General features: G+C 40.4%; 1 protein-coding gene across 2 annotated transcripts in view; it reads right to left on the bottom strand.

Annotated features, from left to right (window-relative positions):
* SPIDR (scaffold protein involved in DNA repair) overlaps positions 1-16,256 on the bottom strand; it is a 327,349-nt gene that overhangs the window by 105,240 nt on the left and 205,853 nt on the right. For both annotated transcript variants that reach the window (XM_074944412.1, XM_074944411.1), the window contains 2 exons: positions 9,142-9,352; positions 6,446-6,720 (listed from right to left, as the gene is read on the bottom strand). In XM_074944412.1, coding sequence (XP_074800513.1) covers positions 6,446-6,720; positions 9,142-9,352 — 486 coding nt within the window. The remainder of the gene's footprint in view (positions 1-6,445; positions 6,721-9,141; positions 9,353-16,256) is intronic.

Raw genomic sequence — 16,256 nt, forward strand, 5'->3', positions numbered from 1 at the left:
CCTAACCTATGTATTATATAACTTTTTTTAACATTAGCTTTAATAAAATTTTTAAATCTGAACATGCTGAAATGGAGCGTGATTCTTCTGGAGAACTAGTAAGTGACCATAGGTTCCATCAGCCCCCTCTGCCCCCCAACGCCCACCCTGACACACACAGTTGGACAGCTAGTAATTGTCATTTCTGATAATTTCCTTGCCAGAAGGATCAGTACCCTTCACAATGTGTGCTTTTTACTGACCACCACCTGCTTGGGACTTCTCTTGTACACCAGCTAGTCTACTTCAGTTCTGATACAATAGAGTGACAAAGACAACTTCTTAACAAACCATTCTATCATTTTATTAGTTGTTATACCCAGTGCTGGGTTTAAAAAGAATGGCAAGTTTTTGTTCTTGTGCAACATATTTATTAGATAATACTTCTTTTACCCTCTGCTTCACTGTTTACCTAACATAGGAATAAGATTCTGTGTTTAGCATTGAAAAAGAAACTGTAATGTAAAATTAACAATATCTACACATCAACCACCAGAGCAGCACAGCTGCAACACTGCAGTTGCACTGCTGTAGTGCTTCAGTGAAGACACTACCTACACTGATGGGAGGGGTTTTCGCGTCAGGATAGGTACTCCACTTCCCCAAGAGGCGGTAGCTAGGTTGACAGGAGAATTCTCCCGTTGACCTAGCGTGGTCTACACTAGGAAATTAGGTTGGTTTAACTGTGTCGCTTAGGGTGTGGATTTTTCAAACCTCTGAGCAACAGTTATATCAACTTAATTTCCTAGTGGAGACCACACCAGAGTGTTGTGGAGGAGTGGCACTGGAAGGAGTTGAAGTTCCATCGATCAAACTTTATAATCAGCACCTGGGAGGCAGCCTTTCAGGAATGAGTTTGGGAAGGGATGCACAGGGAATCGATGGTACGAAATGTATTATAATTTAATGTCTCAGCCAGACAGTGAGATGCCAAAGCTAAATTCCCAAAAAGCAAACTGTCTTTTTCCTCTCCATTTCAAATCCACATTGGTCAGTGAGTTGCTGTGACCAGGGCGATGCTTTCCTTATAGAGCGGGTAAAGACTGAGGGGGAAAAGTGAACAATCCTACTGTAAAGGACACTAAGGCCTGGTTTACACTTAAAAATTAGATTGACCCAACAATGTTGCTCAGGGCTGTGAAAAATTTCATGCCCTGAGCACCGTAGTTAGGTCGACCTAATCCCCAGCATAGACGTGGCTAGGCTGGTGGAAGAATTCTTCCGTCGACCTACGTACCGCCTCTCAGAGAGGGGGATTAATTACACTGACAGAAAAACCCTGTCCGTTGATATAGGAAGCATCTTCATTACAGCATACAGTGGTGTAGATGCAGCATTGTAGCTGTAATACCTGTAGTATTAGACATAACTCTACTCAGGGAAAGAAGGAAAAGCAGAAGCAAGTTATTAGTCCTTGAACTGCAGTGGATATGTTTTCTCAAACTGCTAAGGGAACTATTAAAAGCCTTTCAAGTAGCAATTAGACAATTTACAAGAATATTAAAAGCACATATCTTTGCCCACAAGAAGCAGCTGAAAAGAGGAAATCAGGGAAAATGTTCTAGTGTATGAATTGCAGTGAAGAGCCTTCAGTTACCTATTTCCTGTTTACTTCCCACTTGAAAAATTGTACCCCAGAAATCCAATGCAATTAAAAATCCATCATACATTTTAGCACACACTGTTGAGAAATGTTTTGTTGAAAAAATGACTGGAATGCTGTAAACAGAATAAAGTCGGCCACAAAAGAAAATGTTTTGACAGATGCTAACATCTGTGAGCATGGATCTTTAAATGACTCTCCTTTCTTCAGACCTTTTTCACATTAAAAACCTACTACTGTAATTTAAAAAAGGCCTCTTACACCTCAAGATGAGATTTTCCTTAAGTTAGACACCACGACTTATCTATACCACCACAGAGCTGCTAGAAATGTTAACTGTTGCATTTGATCCATAATGCAACTATGTGTGCACTAAGACAAATTGGAATGAAAATGTCCTAAGACCGCAAGAGGGAAGAAGGGAAAGAAGAAAGATGATCCTGACAGAGTTTACAAATCAGTTTCAGAGGACTGGCACAGGTCACTAGATCCTTTCTGCCTGGCATTACATGGGCATACACTGTAGAAACTCAGAACAACCTGCTAGGAAATAAATAATCCCAGCAGACATGGCTGTAGTTTTTTTGCTTGCCTAGTCAAAATGGAAATATACATTATCCCCATTGCCCTATTTATACACAGAAAAACTTGGCTTTCTCTAATAATTTGCTTCTCTGGGGTTCTGTTTGCATGGTGGAGTCAGCCCTAGCTGCTTCTCGAGGCCCTGACAAGAAAAGTGTCTAGAAAATAAAAGATAGAGAGAAAGAACAAAAGAACTATTCATTACTGAGAGGAAAAACAGGGTCATACCTTTTTTAAAAAAAAAAAATTGTATACATTCTGAGAATAGAACGTTATTGTAAGCTATAATTTTAACATTCGGGGGGAAGTAGGTCAGGACATACCCAAAGAAGTGAATGGAAAAGTCCTATATTCGCACACAAAGATTTTAAAATGTGGATTCACAGACATAACTAGCTTTGTTCTCTTTTAAAAGTTACTAAGCTTTTCCTCAATAGGGCACATCCTTTTTCAAACCCCAAATCTTTTGAGCTCTTGGATTGGTTAATTATCCAGTAAGCCTGCAAACTCTGAGTATTGGTTACACTAACTACTAGATAATGATTCCTGTCCTTAAGGAATGAAACTGACCAACTACATTTTCCTGAAGTCAAGCACCCCACTCACAACAAGATGATACTGGCAAGAACAAAATCCAAATTATACACGGCTTGATACCACAAACACAAAATGCAAGGCTGACTCAGCAAATCAGGCATCTCATCAGCAGAAGGCTCCTTAACACAAAGGGTGTCCTTTTTTTGTATTTTCTTAACAATTAGGTTCTCTCCAAAAGAAACGAAAAGAGTAACGTTAGATGGAGACGTTTTGGGCTTACACATGTGCGCCACACCTCGTAGGGATGGGCTGAATCCATTCAGGAATACCACCCCAGAATTCTCCAGACAGATGGCTCTAAGCAAGTGTAAAACAATTTCATTGAGAATCAACTTTACGTGATTTGTAAAAGCTACTCTCTCACCAAGAGGGGAGAACAGCAGCAATATGTATGCCAGACAAGAATGGGGAATAAAAAGAATCATGGCAAGGCATATTTCTTTCTTTACCTGCTCTCTAAGCATGAATAGTACATCTACAAGAGCAGTTCATTACTGGAGGGAATGGCAAATATAGTGGTTTTTAAGTGTCCTGAAAATGCCCAGACCCCCAAATTTCATAGAATAATAGATGTTAGAGATGCAAAAGTCCTATTAGGTCATCTAGTCAATTTGCCTACCATTAAAGGATTGCACCTCACTGTAGGTACAAACTATATAAGTACCTATGCAGTCAGTAGCTATATAAAGCTAGGTATTACAGTTTTTAGTATTTCATCCATTTACATTACACTAGCAATAGTTTTGGAAACTTTTCTTAAGAGAAAATTCCAAAATCCTCCAATTTATAAATATCTTTGTAGAATTTAGGTGCCCAGAACTAAACACCATGTTCCAGATGCAAATCCAGCAAAACCAGGCAGACAACCAGGATTAACTTCTCCTTGCTCCATATTTTAATTTTCTGCCTCTTTTCATTTTACTGCCTTTTTAAAAAAATGTTTCTCCATTGCAGTGACATTTCGATTCTATAACAATAAGAAAACTGTAAAACAGTCTGTCAGAAACAGCTTAAATCAGTAAACTGTTGGGCTGCCCTGATATTTAGTTCGAACTTTTGTATACAAATTAAAAACTTCTGCTCACTCCTATTGCCTCATAAGATACACATCTTGTTTTCATGACAAACGTTTTAGGTAAAGAATTGGCAGCTGGTTTAAGGGATTGTCTAGGGGATGGTCCCTTGTGACAGGAAATGAAGGAGCTCATTAGCGCCATGAGGAAGTGATCCAACCAGGTCACTTTTAAGATGATGAGCATGAAAGTTTCTGATGTAGGAGGAAGGTCTATTCTGCGTAATTGTTTCACCATGGAGGTGGGAACTGGGGAGCATCTCCTGACACACGTTTTCCACCCCCTCCTGAACTCTAAGGCAGTGTTGCTTCACCAGCTTCCTCCCATCACCTGATTAATTTTCTATCCTGGCAATGGGGTCTCAGAGCAGTCTTATGGTTGATACTGGCAGCAGTCAGGCTCACTTCTCAGCTGAAATGCTTACAAAAATTCTAAGCCACTATCAATGGCTTAGTTTAACTACTGTATATGAGACAACTCAGCTACAGCTGTAGGGAGTATTTAGAAGCCCAGAACCCTATTTTATCCACCTGTATAACCATTCATCCAGTTCTGAACTGAGGGGTTTAATGTCCAAAGTCTAAAGGATCTATTTTTATTTCAAGTTTGATGTAAAAATACAATCTGAGATTTGTGTGTGGTTTTACCCCACTCCTGTGAAGGGTGTAGACCAAAGACTATCTGGAATTGTGTTCATGGGTGCATTTTTTGTTTGTTTGTTTAAACACTTAAACTGAAAAGGAGGGGAGGAAGTTAGGATTTTAGATCATAATCAAGCTAAATTATGGAGTGATAATAGCCACTCCATAGTTAAAATTGCAAATGGTTTTCCATCAGAAGCCCAATTTCAGCCCCTTCTTTAAAATCTATGAAGAGAAAAACATTGGCAGGCTGTTTTTTTGCCAAAACAGAATTTTTCTACCATTTTTCTGTAATAGTGGACAGAAAGTTGCATCCATTTAACACAGTTTTTAAACTGGCTTAAGCTAAACCTGTGAAACTTGAGAGTATGGATGAGCCCCAAGAACACTGGAAGACTGATGATGCTGTTGAGGTTTGCTGAGTGGCTGATGATCCAGTTTTAGTTCTGTGGGAAAAAACAAGCCCTGTAAGGCTTGTGGTGAAAGATTAGGGATTGGCTGGCCTCTGTAGAGCATCATAAGGCTCGCAGAGAAATGAGGTTTGAGGAACTTCAATGAGTTTTTGAGACTAGCGGAGTGCTCACAAGCCTTCCATCGCCTACAGGGGTGTGATTGAAAGTATCCCCAGTGAGGGCCCTAAGGCATGAAGGGTCCCTCATGAGCCTCCTTTGGCTCCCCAGGGGGTCTGAGGCACTTATCCATGTACAGCCTCACCCTTATATAGCTCCAAAATTCTGCAGGGACTTCCTAAGGTCTTGAAAGGCATATACATTCAAAACTCTGATACGTGCCTGTAACCTTAGCTTAACCTTAATAAAGCTTTTTGTAGGAGAACAAAATTTAATGCATTTTCTGTATAAAGTTTCAATTCAATGTGATTTGAAAGTGCTAAGATATGAAATCCACTCCCCCAAAATGGGATTTAATAAAAATCATGTTGGTCATAACCACAGACACACTCATTTTATTTCATTCTTTAGCAATTCTGCTTTGCACTTTTAGGGTCAAAACAACGAGAACAAAAAGTTGCAGCAGTGGCCAGTATTGCTGGCATCAAGATGGAACTGCATCTGGCATGTCTTCTGCACTGGAAAAGTGACATCCCATTGTGACTCTCCTACACTGCAGACACTAACAACATTCCATTTGCAGGACGTAAAGGAAGAAACAGAAGAGGTTGAAAATGCTGGTCTAAGCCTCTAGATGTTGCAGGCCTTGGGTACACTGGAGATTTTTGCATGGATCCTGATGTAACTGTGCAGTACAAATCATTTTTCACACTGGTGCACTAGGGGTGAAATGCTGGTCCCACGGAAGTCAATGGAAGTTTTGCTACTGACTTCAGTGAGGCCAGACTTCACCAGAGGGTTGTACTGGTGCAGCTACATCAGTGTAAAATCCGCCTTTTAGACAAGCCATCAGTTTCTCCACCTCTAAAATAAAACTAATTTTTCTTTCCTATTTCATAAGGGTGTTATAAGAGGATCAATTAATTATTTGTCAAGTGCTTTAAAGATTGAAATAGTTAGGTAACTGTTAGGTAACAGAATTAGTAGCTGTACAGTGCAACTCATGTAATAATATAAGACAGGCACATAATCATCACCTATTTTAAAATTATCATCCAGTTACTCATTTTTCAACTTTCTGCCAGTAGTTCTTGGTGCAGCACAGGAATCTTAGGCAGGAGGTCAGGCCATCCCCTCCCTCAGGTAACTTCAGTGGTGCTCTGCACCTGTGCCTATTAGGGAGGTGTAATATTATTACAACTAGAACACTAGGTCTTGCTTAATATATTTAGCCAGTGTTAGCTGAGGGCATCAGAATGCCAGACCCAACTTCCCCTCCCTGTTTTATGTCCCTGATATCATAATCCCAACAGACCAGTTTGCAAGTGTTTTATTACTCACCTAATATTTGGCAGATCTGAATTTAAGATTGGTGTTGCATAACGAATTGGGTTATTTCCTTGAAGCTGACATCTGAAACCCTCTCTTGCAGGTAGATAATATGCCCTTTGGACAACCACTTGTACCTGCACTTCCTTCCACCCCGCTGCTCCCTGGCTTTCCACCACTTCTAGGAGAGAGTCATTCGGGGCACTGAGTGCAAAGGGATGTAGTTTGGACTCAGGGTTGCTGTTAGTCTGTACAGTCTTTGGTGTAATCATATTGGTACAAGCAACCTGGTAAAGACAAAGCCATAAACTAAATTACTTTATGGACTATGAAACCATGCAGTGACGCAAAGTAAAATTCAACAAAGATTCATTATAGAAAAGCATCACAAGATTATTTTCAAAGTATTTAGTATATATAAACTATAATTTACACACATGGCCAGCTTTTATCTAAGATTTTAAATAAAGGCACAAGAAACCCTACAGTTCAGCACACAGTGGTCTCCTGTGTATAAATGTTGCCTTGGATTAAACAAATTCAGTTCATGTGAGACAAGGGTGACAGTAGGGGGAAGAAAGAATTGGCATTAGTATTTATCACCATTTTATGTTTTACTTAATTCTTTGTAGTTCTAACTATTACTTCCTTTTAAATTGTAGCATTAGCCTTCAAAATTGACTCTACAACTTCTAAATTGAGGGAAAATATAAGGGTGCATAGTTTTATGAAGCAATAATCCAGCTCTCAAATTGATGAACTACAATGTCAAAGGAACCAGATTAATGATGAGGAAAACAGGAACCCTAATCTATTTCCCTATCTATTTCCATTCTTTCACTACACCTGAAAAAAGTAAGGTTTCAGAGTAGCAGCTGTGTTACTCTGTATTCGCAAAAAGAAAAGGAGTACTAGTGGCACCTTAGAGACTAACCAATTATTTGAGCATAAGATGCATCCGATGAAGTGAGCTCTAGCTCACGAAAGCTTATGCTCAAATAACTGGTTAGTCTCTAAGGTGCCACTAGTACTCCTTTTCTTTTTGAACAAAGTAAGTTTATTTTGGAATAAAAACCATGCTGTCTGCTGCTTCATCCCGTAACAGTAACCACTTTCATCCCATTTTAAACACCTGCCATTTCTTATAGCAAAATTGTTGTTGCCCTCCATCTCCCCTCTGCCATCCTTATTCTAAACCCCATTTTCAGTACTCTTTTAGAAAAATGCTACAAAAAATTAATCCCTACTAGCTGTCACTCGCTAGCATGAATGGATTTGTCCTGATACCATTCAAATTAATGCCAAACTCCCTTTGACATTAGTAGGACCAGGGTTGTCTCCAAGAACATAGTGCAATTCAAAGGGCACTTGTTACCAGAAAGGGCTCATGGCCACTTAGGCTATCTCTACACTGGCAACTGAACAACAAATCTTTTGTCTTTCAGAGGTGTTACAAAAACACCGCTCATTGGGGGTGGAAGTATTTTGTTGACAGGAGAGCTGACAAACAGCAGCTACACGGTGTGCCTTTTAGTGACACAACTGTGGTGACACAGCCCTGTCGCTAAAAGCTGCATAGTGTAGACTTAGCTGAGTCCTTGCTCATTCTGAATTTTTGCACTGATGTAGCTAAATCAAAGTACTTGCAACCAATACAAACTCCACTGTAGATGCACGGCATCAGCGTATAAAGATATTTGCACCTCTCAGAGAAGCTACGCTGATACAAAAATACCCCATGTAAACAAGGTCAAAGCTGTAAGTTTTTTAGCTGAAATTTCAAAGGAAGTGTTTTTGGTTTTTTAGAAGTTTGTTTGTTGGGTTTGGTTTTGCAAAAACAAAACCAAGGATGGTTTGGATACAGGCCCCATTTTTTCTGAACCTTCCAGAGTGTAGGAGTGTGAGTAAATTATTCTGGATTTGGCATATCAATAGTGGAAATTGGTTAAAAATGTGAAGTCAGATTAGGGTTTGATTTGATATATCTAACCTTTTCATTCCCAGGCCTAAAAAGAGGCGTCAGATATGATGGGAATGGTGAGCTTTGCAAGGGAGTCATCTGAAACTCTGGCCAAGATTTTCAAAAGTGACAAGTTATTTTCGGTGCCTCCATTTTTGGGCGTCCAACAAAATACCTTAAAGGGGTCTGGATTTTCAGACAGTGCTAGACATTCACTCTCCATCAACCAGGCCTCTTTAAAGTGTCTTAAGTTGGGCATCCAAAGTTGAAGCCCCACAACCACTAGTCATTTTTTAAATCTTGACCTTATTTCTATTAAAGGCAATCGTTGGTGTTTTAAAGAAAGGAAGCAAGAGGAAGGGGAAGAAGGCTCAAAGATGGGATTATAGAAAGGAAACATCAAAGTTTATTAAGAAAATAGTAATTATTTAAAATGAGATTGGGTACTGAGCTACAAAGAATAAGAGTGAATCAACGAAAACTTAAGCTGTGATACGTCACCAATATTACTCAGCACAGTAGTGAGCCACAACAAAATAATCTCACAGCAGTTCAGCATTTGGCTGGCCAAAAGTCTCTACTTGTAAAATATTATTAAAACAAACAGCACATAATATTATTCAGTTTTGGCTAAATAAGAGGGCAAGAGAGCACAATATTTCAATATTTCTGTTTTTGTTATGATTTCCAAACATCTGGTCACCAAATTATTAAAAAAGTGCTAAACTTCAAACAAAATGAATCATACCTGATTAAATGCAGATTCCTGTGGCAGATTGTCTCTGAGGTCATTTAATCTGAATATTTGTGCCAAAGATACACTATTCCTTCTAATATGCAACTTCTCTGGACAACGTGTCCTATCTTTCACTTCTGCATGATCTTTGAGAAGAACCTTCTGACTAAAATATGTATTCATGATAACAGGGACATTTTCATTATGGAGAAGGAGCTTTTGCCTAGAAAAAAGGAGTAAGAATCAAATATTAAATTATTTTTAAAAAATTGTGTCACCATTAACCCTATGTTAAAAAAACTTCTTCCATGTGTCTTTCTTCCTCTTTTTGTGTGTGTCTGTCTCTCTCTTGTGCTTTTACTGAGATATAATGCATATATTTTCTTCCTGCTTGTTGTTATTGCTCTTGTAAACCTTCCTTCCCAACCCTACCCCGATCACTAGCATTTTGGCTCCTCTTGCTATAGTAGATCTCCAAACGGTTTCACATATAACAATTTTTCTGCTAATTGACTGAGGTAGCAGTTGGAAAAAATCTATAACCTCAGTTTTCAGAGTAGCAGTAATTCAATACCAAACATGTTCTGATGTTGATATTTGCTCTGACACGCACATGTCATAGTCTTATGTTTTGAGATGGATATTTTTGTACTCAAAGAATGCAAGTCTATTGAAGCCAGTTAACAAAAACAACGACTAATCTAATTTTCTAGTGCTTGTAAAAAAAAAAAAGAAATCAGTTTAGTGCGTTTATTGAAAGCTATGTTTTTTCCCAATTAGATTAGTATCACTTGGGAGTAAAACAAGGCCTCCTTCTTGGCAGCAAAGATGCAGCTGACCCGGGTTCAGAAGCAACCTCAGGACTCTAGTTCCCCAGGCTGCTGCAGAACAGTTGTGTTTTGTTTGCTTCATATCCTTGTCTTCACATCTGGGATTAAGTACTACAGCACTATGGCAAAAATAAAACAAGGTGAATAATTCCTCAAAAATATTTGTTTCATATTATCATAGATACTGTTTCATTCCACTTCCCCATACTTCTTAATTTGTTCTTTCTATTCATTACCCAGGGTGAGAAACTCTACAGCTCACTCATACAGGAACTGAATGGCCATGATAAATTAGACGGTGATTGGATCATCACTCTACATTCACTCTTTGATATAACAGGACATGCTTTCTTTTTAAGCAATGCCAGCAGCTTGGGTACATGGAATCTACAGGGTGTGTATCGATGAGTTTGACTCGATTTCCTTTGCAGATGGAATGGGAAAATATGGCAATTCAGCTTGTATCCAGTAGGGTCGCTTGCACTCAGTATTAAGAAAACAATTCAGAAATAAACAGAAATCTAAACTGGCATGCAATAAAACATAAAAATTATAATATAATAAAATAGTGCACTATCAAATAAAATAGTAACTATTATTATTAATAAGGTTTCTACTTATGCAACCTCCTCTTTATGACTAGGGTGGAAAGTTAAAATTTATCAGGGAAATGGTCCTCAGATAGAACAAAGGGGAAAAGAGCAGTCTTGCGGTTAAAGTATTGGTCCAGAATTCAGGAAATCTAGATTCAATTCCCAGCTCTGTATGATCCTCAGTAAGTCATGCAAATACTCTTTGAAAAGGGTATAGTACCTAATTGACAGGGGTGTTGTGAAGATAAATCCACAAATGTTTAGAGAGACCACAGCTACTTTGGGTGGGAGGGCATACAGAAATAAGATAAATGTGCTTTAGAGTGTTCCAAAATTGGTTTTGATTTGCCCATGTTGACCGTCTTTAGTACTACTACTTAATGCATACACATTGCAAATGATCCACTTGTTCAGCACTTTTTAAATGAGCAGTTGGAGAGGAGATAGTGTGTGATGTGTGTGTTCATTGAATTAGAGGGGTCTTCGTAAGATATTCCAAGACGTGTCCAGTAGGAACTTGCCTCATTCAGATGTCCTAGGTTTAATAATCCAAAATGCTGAAAAGCTGATATGCCCAACTCATGAAGATTTTAATAATTCGAAGTACAAGCTCAATGAGACAGAATTTCACAGGAACTCTTGTCTCATGGAGTAAGGTGCACGCTGAATAAGGTGGGGGGTGATCAGAAGCCTTTACCAAATTCATTATTCATCTCACATGGGACAGGGCATTGCCTCATTCACTGCGTCAATTGTACAAAAATGACTTTAATGGGTGCATCTGGTACAACCAATGTAGTCTGTTGTAATTAGGATGAACAGATAGATATCTGGCTGTAGAAAAAAATGGATGATGTCATATTGTGACAAATACGTTAAAGACTATATTGTGACAAATAATTAAAGACTCGTTCATAAAGCACTCACAGAAAGGGGTGAAATTAAGGTATCATATTCAACTCTCTCTTTGGCATGCCCTGATTCTGGCATACTTAGTTGTACAACTTTACAGAGGCTTCTTAAATGGAGTTGCTTTACACACACAAAGAAAAGGAGTACTTGTGGCACCTTAGAAACTAACCAATTTATTTGAGCATAAGCTTTCGTGAGCTACAGCTCACTTCATTCCACAGTATGCATCCGATGAAGTGAGCTGTAGCTCACGAAAGCTTATGCTCAAATAAATTGGTTAGTCTCTAAGGTGCCACAAGTACTCCTTTTCTTTTTGCAAATACAGATTAACACGGCTGTTACTCTGAAACCTTTACACACACACACACACTTTAAAAAACATGCCTTATTTTGTCAGTCACTTTTACTTCTCCTGAGTTATTTACACTGCTCTGCTGATTTATGAACAGAATACAATACTTATTGTTCAAAGGGCACAATCATTAAAATGTGCTTTAACTTTTTGAAATTAGCTCCACTTTGACTTAATATTTCTTATGCCTGGTAAATCTGAAGAAAAATAATAGATCATAGATTACATTTCCAAACCACTGTGCAAACATTAATATATCTTTGCAACACCTCCGTGAACTGAATCACATTATTACTCCCATTTTACAGCTGAAAAACCAAGAGGTGAGATGATCTGCAGAAATCCCACAACGAAAAAAATGTACAGTAGGATAAAAAGGTGTGTCTTTAAAATGTAATAGTTAACATGCAATGGATTTTAAAACAGGATAGCTGTCATTTTTTTAAAAACACATCTTTTGTCTTACTAGTTTAGACAAGGCCATAGAGAGGCTGAGCCAGAACGAGAATTAGAACTCAATAATCCCAAACTCATAGCCTCTTGCTTAGTTCTCAAACCTACTTTGTCCCACTTGAAAATCCAGTTAGTTATGTTTTTACTTTGTTTTGTTTTTTAGTATCCAATTATGGTTATTGTGTAAAGAAAAAAATTAGCCATACCGAACATACTCATAAAGGCATTAAACTTGGCATGTGCAGGACAAATGCAAAATACACCTCTACCCCGATATAACGCGGTCCTTGGGAGCCAAAAAATCTTACTGCGTTATAGGTGAAACTGCGTTATATCAAACTTGCTTTGGCCTCAAGCCTTTCCGTTATTAATAGTCACTTCCCGCACCCTGACTGACCCCTCAGAACCCCCGACCCATCCAACCCCTCAGCTCCTTGTCCCCTGACTACCCCCTCCAGAGACCCTCTGCCCCTAACCACCCCTCCCAAGACCCTACCTCCTATCTAAGCCTCCCTGCTCCTTGTCCCCTGACACCCCCCCCCGAGACCTCCCCGTCCCTAATCACCCTCAGGACCCCACCCCCTACCCAACCCCCCTGCTCCCTGTCACTTGACTGCCCCGACCCCTATTCACACCCCCGCCCCCTGACAGGCCCCCCAGGACTCCCACGCCCTATCCAATGCCCCCGTTCCCTGTCCCCTGACTGCCCTGCCCCCAGACCCTCCGAACCATCCAACGCCCCCTGCTCCCGGTCCCCTAACTGCCCCCCGAGACCCTCTGCCCTTTATCCAACCCCTTGGCCCCGGCCCGGCACCCTTAACACACCGCTCAGAGCAGCGTGTCGGAGCCAGACACACTGATCCCCCAGAGCGCTGCTTTACCTCGTTATATCCGAATTTGTGTTATATCGGGTCACGTTATATCGGGGTAAAGGTGTATTGCACATGCACAAGAAGGCCAAGTTACATTAGGTGTAGGATTTCTTGACTTTTGTACATGTAAAAACTCAACCATACAATTCTTGCCATAGCAGTAACATTTACTTTATTCAATAATTTCCCTATTTTGTTTTACTCCTGAGGGCATTCTGCACCAAAAAAATTAAAAATTCTGCACACAATATTTTAAAATTCTGCAAGTTTTATTTGTCAATAAATAAATGTAGAGGCTCCAGCATGGCAGTGGGGAGCATAGGCCACTGGCGGCACAAAAATGGGAGATCACCCTGCAGCCTCCCCACCCTGGGGACACAGATTCAGTGGTAAGGCTGCACTCAACCCTGACACAGCACAAGGCCTGGGCCTGCCCCAGAAACATCCTGGGGGTCCTGCCCCTCTGCGCCATGTGCACCAGGTGTGGGGCAGGCAGGGTCAAACAGGCAGGATCCAAGTGTAGAGGGGCTCAGTCTCGGGGGGATCCAGGTGTGGGGTGAGAGGATTCTGTGTGGGACAATCTGGGTGCAGGCAGCTCAGTGGGGGGTCTAGGTGTGGGGGCATCTGGATGCACATCAGAGGCTCGTTGGGGGGTGCAGGGGTCAGGGTCTGGAGGCAGGGGGTCTGGATACAGCGGGCTCCTGATGCAGGGAATGATTCAGTGAGGTGGGGTTTGGGTTTGGGTATGGAGGGCTAGGGGGGTTCTGGGTGTACGGTGTGAGGCCTGGTCGGGGGTGTCTGGGTATAGGAGGTCCAGATGCACTGGGGTTGGGCGGATGGGGAAGCAGCTCCCCTTACAGTGACCCCTCCCCCCGCAGCTGAGGAGCGATGGGGGCAGGCAGCAGGGGAGGATGCTGAGCTTCTGCAGCTGGGGGAGGTTTCTGGGTGTGGGTTTGACACAGCCCCAGCCACTCCTTGCTGGGGAAGAGGAAGTTTCGTCCTCTCCTGCCTCCAGCCCAGCTGGAACTAGCAGCTGATCCCGGCTCAGGGTAGGAGCCACTGTCTGGGGTGTCCCCAGCCCTTCAGTGATTTACCTCTCTGCCGGCTGCTCTGGGTGTCTGAAATTATGTACCTGCACAGCTAGGGAGTGGTGCGTGACTGCTCTTGCAGCTTCCCTTTGCTTCCCTGTCAGAAAGTCATTTTTCTGCAGAGAAGCAAAGAAATCTGCGGGGGATATGAAATCTGCACACACACAGTGGCACATAATTCCGCCAGGAATATTTGTTTATAACTAGTAAAATAATGTAGTATCCTTTGCAAAAAGACTGATTTTTTTAAAAGGTATACATTTAAAATAATCTTTCATCTTAAAATTAGTTATAAATAGGATCCATTTAAAAAAAATCTGACTGTGAGCACTCAGAAGTGCCAATTTGACAACATTAGAGACTGAATTCCTCTATTTATCAACAGAAAGTTACCGCACAGAAAGCAACTGCAAGCTTCATCACAATGCCCTGCTACCATCCCTGAACTCTGACCTAGAAGGATGTCTAGTAGCCAAGTAGCTGAGTCTCTACAGACATTCAGTCCTTAAACTCTTGACTGAGATAGCCAACAATGGTGACAATCAATGAGATTATGATGGTAACTCATTTTAGGTACTCATGGCCACCAAATAGTTGTCTTCTGGTAATAATTTTTGGCATTACTGATCTGGTCTGTGTTCAAATTGGTGACCTACATATGAATGACTATTTTCCACCACAAATTTGATGAGCTATCTAGCTCCCAGATTTTATACACACAGGCAGTTATTGCACCATGCATCCTAATATATACAGTTTCAAATATATTGTATATTACATATATTTGAAAATGAACATGCTAATGATGCATAGTAATTTTATCCCTACTTCAGTTTAATAAGACAACTGTGATCCGATCAGATTTATAGATCTATGGGGATAAAAATGCATTACTTTTTTACTTTCTGAAAGAAAGAAGATCCACAATTTGTCAAGAACTTCAAAACAATTCATTCCATAGCTATACTTGAACACACACCCTATAAGAGGATTTTAGAATCTACTTTCCTGACACTGCTGTGTTCAGAACACAAGTAAACAGGAAACATGTTAAACCCAGGTCTTTGTTACGTCACCAGTGTCAGAAGAACACTTGCTTGATCTAGCCATCTCATGCTCTAAAAACACTGACGTGGGTAGCAAACCATTCTCAGGAAGGCTGAGGTTTATGGTTTTGTTTTTATTTTCCTACAGCACAGAAATCTGATCAGCTTTTTATTAAGGTTGATAGGCTTCACTGACACACATTACTTGAATGGTGTTGTTTTGCTACATCTATGCCTTCCATCCTCTGATTACTTTCATTTCCACTAACAGTTCATTCATCTTTCATAAAAGCATTAGATGAGTGATGTCATAAATTAAGAGTATGCCTGCATTTCCATAAGAAAATCTATTTTCTGGTATAAAAGTAGTTCATTCCCTACCTATAACATTTACTTACTGAATATATATATCTAAATGGATTTAATTTTTATTGGATATGTATACCTGCATGGAGGCCTGGTGGTTACTCCCACACTCTATATTGAACCAGCAGTCATCTTTCATATGAGGTCAGGTGCATAGCTAGGCAACTCCCTCTAGAAGAGACAAGCATGTTCCCAGCGGCGCTGATGTGAAATTTTTCTTGACCAATTGAAAATTGAGGGTTTTGTGACCTAAGATGGGCATGGGCCCACTTCTGTTTTCAGGTATCAGGACATACCTAGAATAAAATCTCTTTTCAGGAAGTGATGCTGCAACCGGAATTATTAAACTCAAGTGAATTCTCAAAGCTGGCAAGTTGGATCAATATCTCTGGGCTTTACATCCCCACTGTATAACACTGAGAGCTCTCCCTTATTAATAGAAGCAATCAGTGAAAAACACCCCTCATCTCCTTTTGACAGGGAAGGTGCTCTGAGGTGATATAGGCAAACTAAATATTTGCTTCAAAACCTTTTAAAAATCTGCAGAATTTTGCTTCGTGTGTGAATGGGGCTTGGAATCCTTCTGCTTCAGCCGATAGGGAGGCTGAACAATCC

Source organism: Natator depressus, chromosome 2 (genome assembly GCF_965152275.1).
Source record: "Natator depressus isolate rNatDep1 chromosome 2, rNatDep2.hap1, whole genome shotgun sequence".
Lineage (NCBI taxonomy): Eukaryota > Metazoa > Chordata > Testudines > Cheloniidae > Natator > Natator depressus.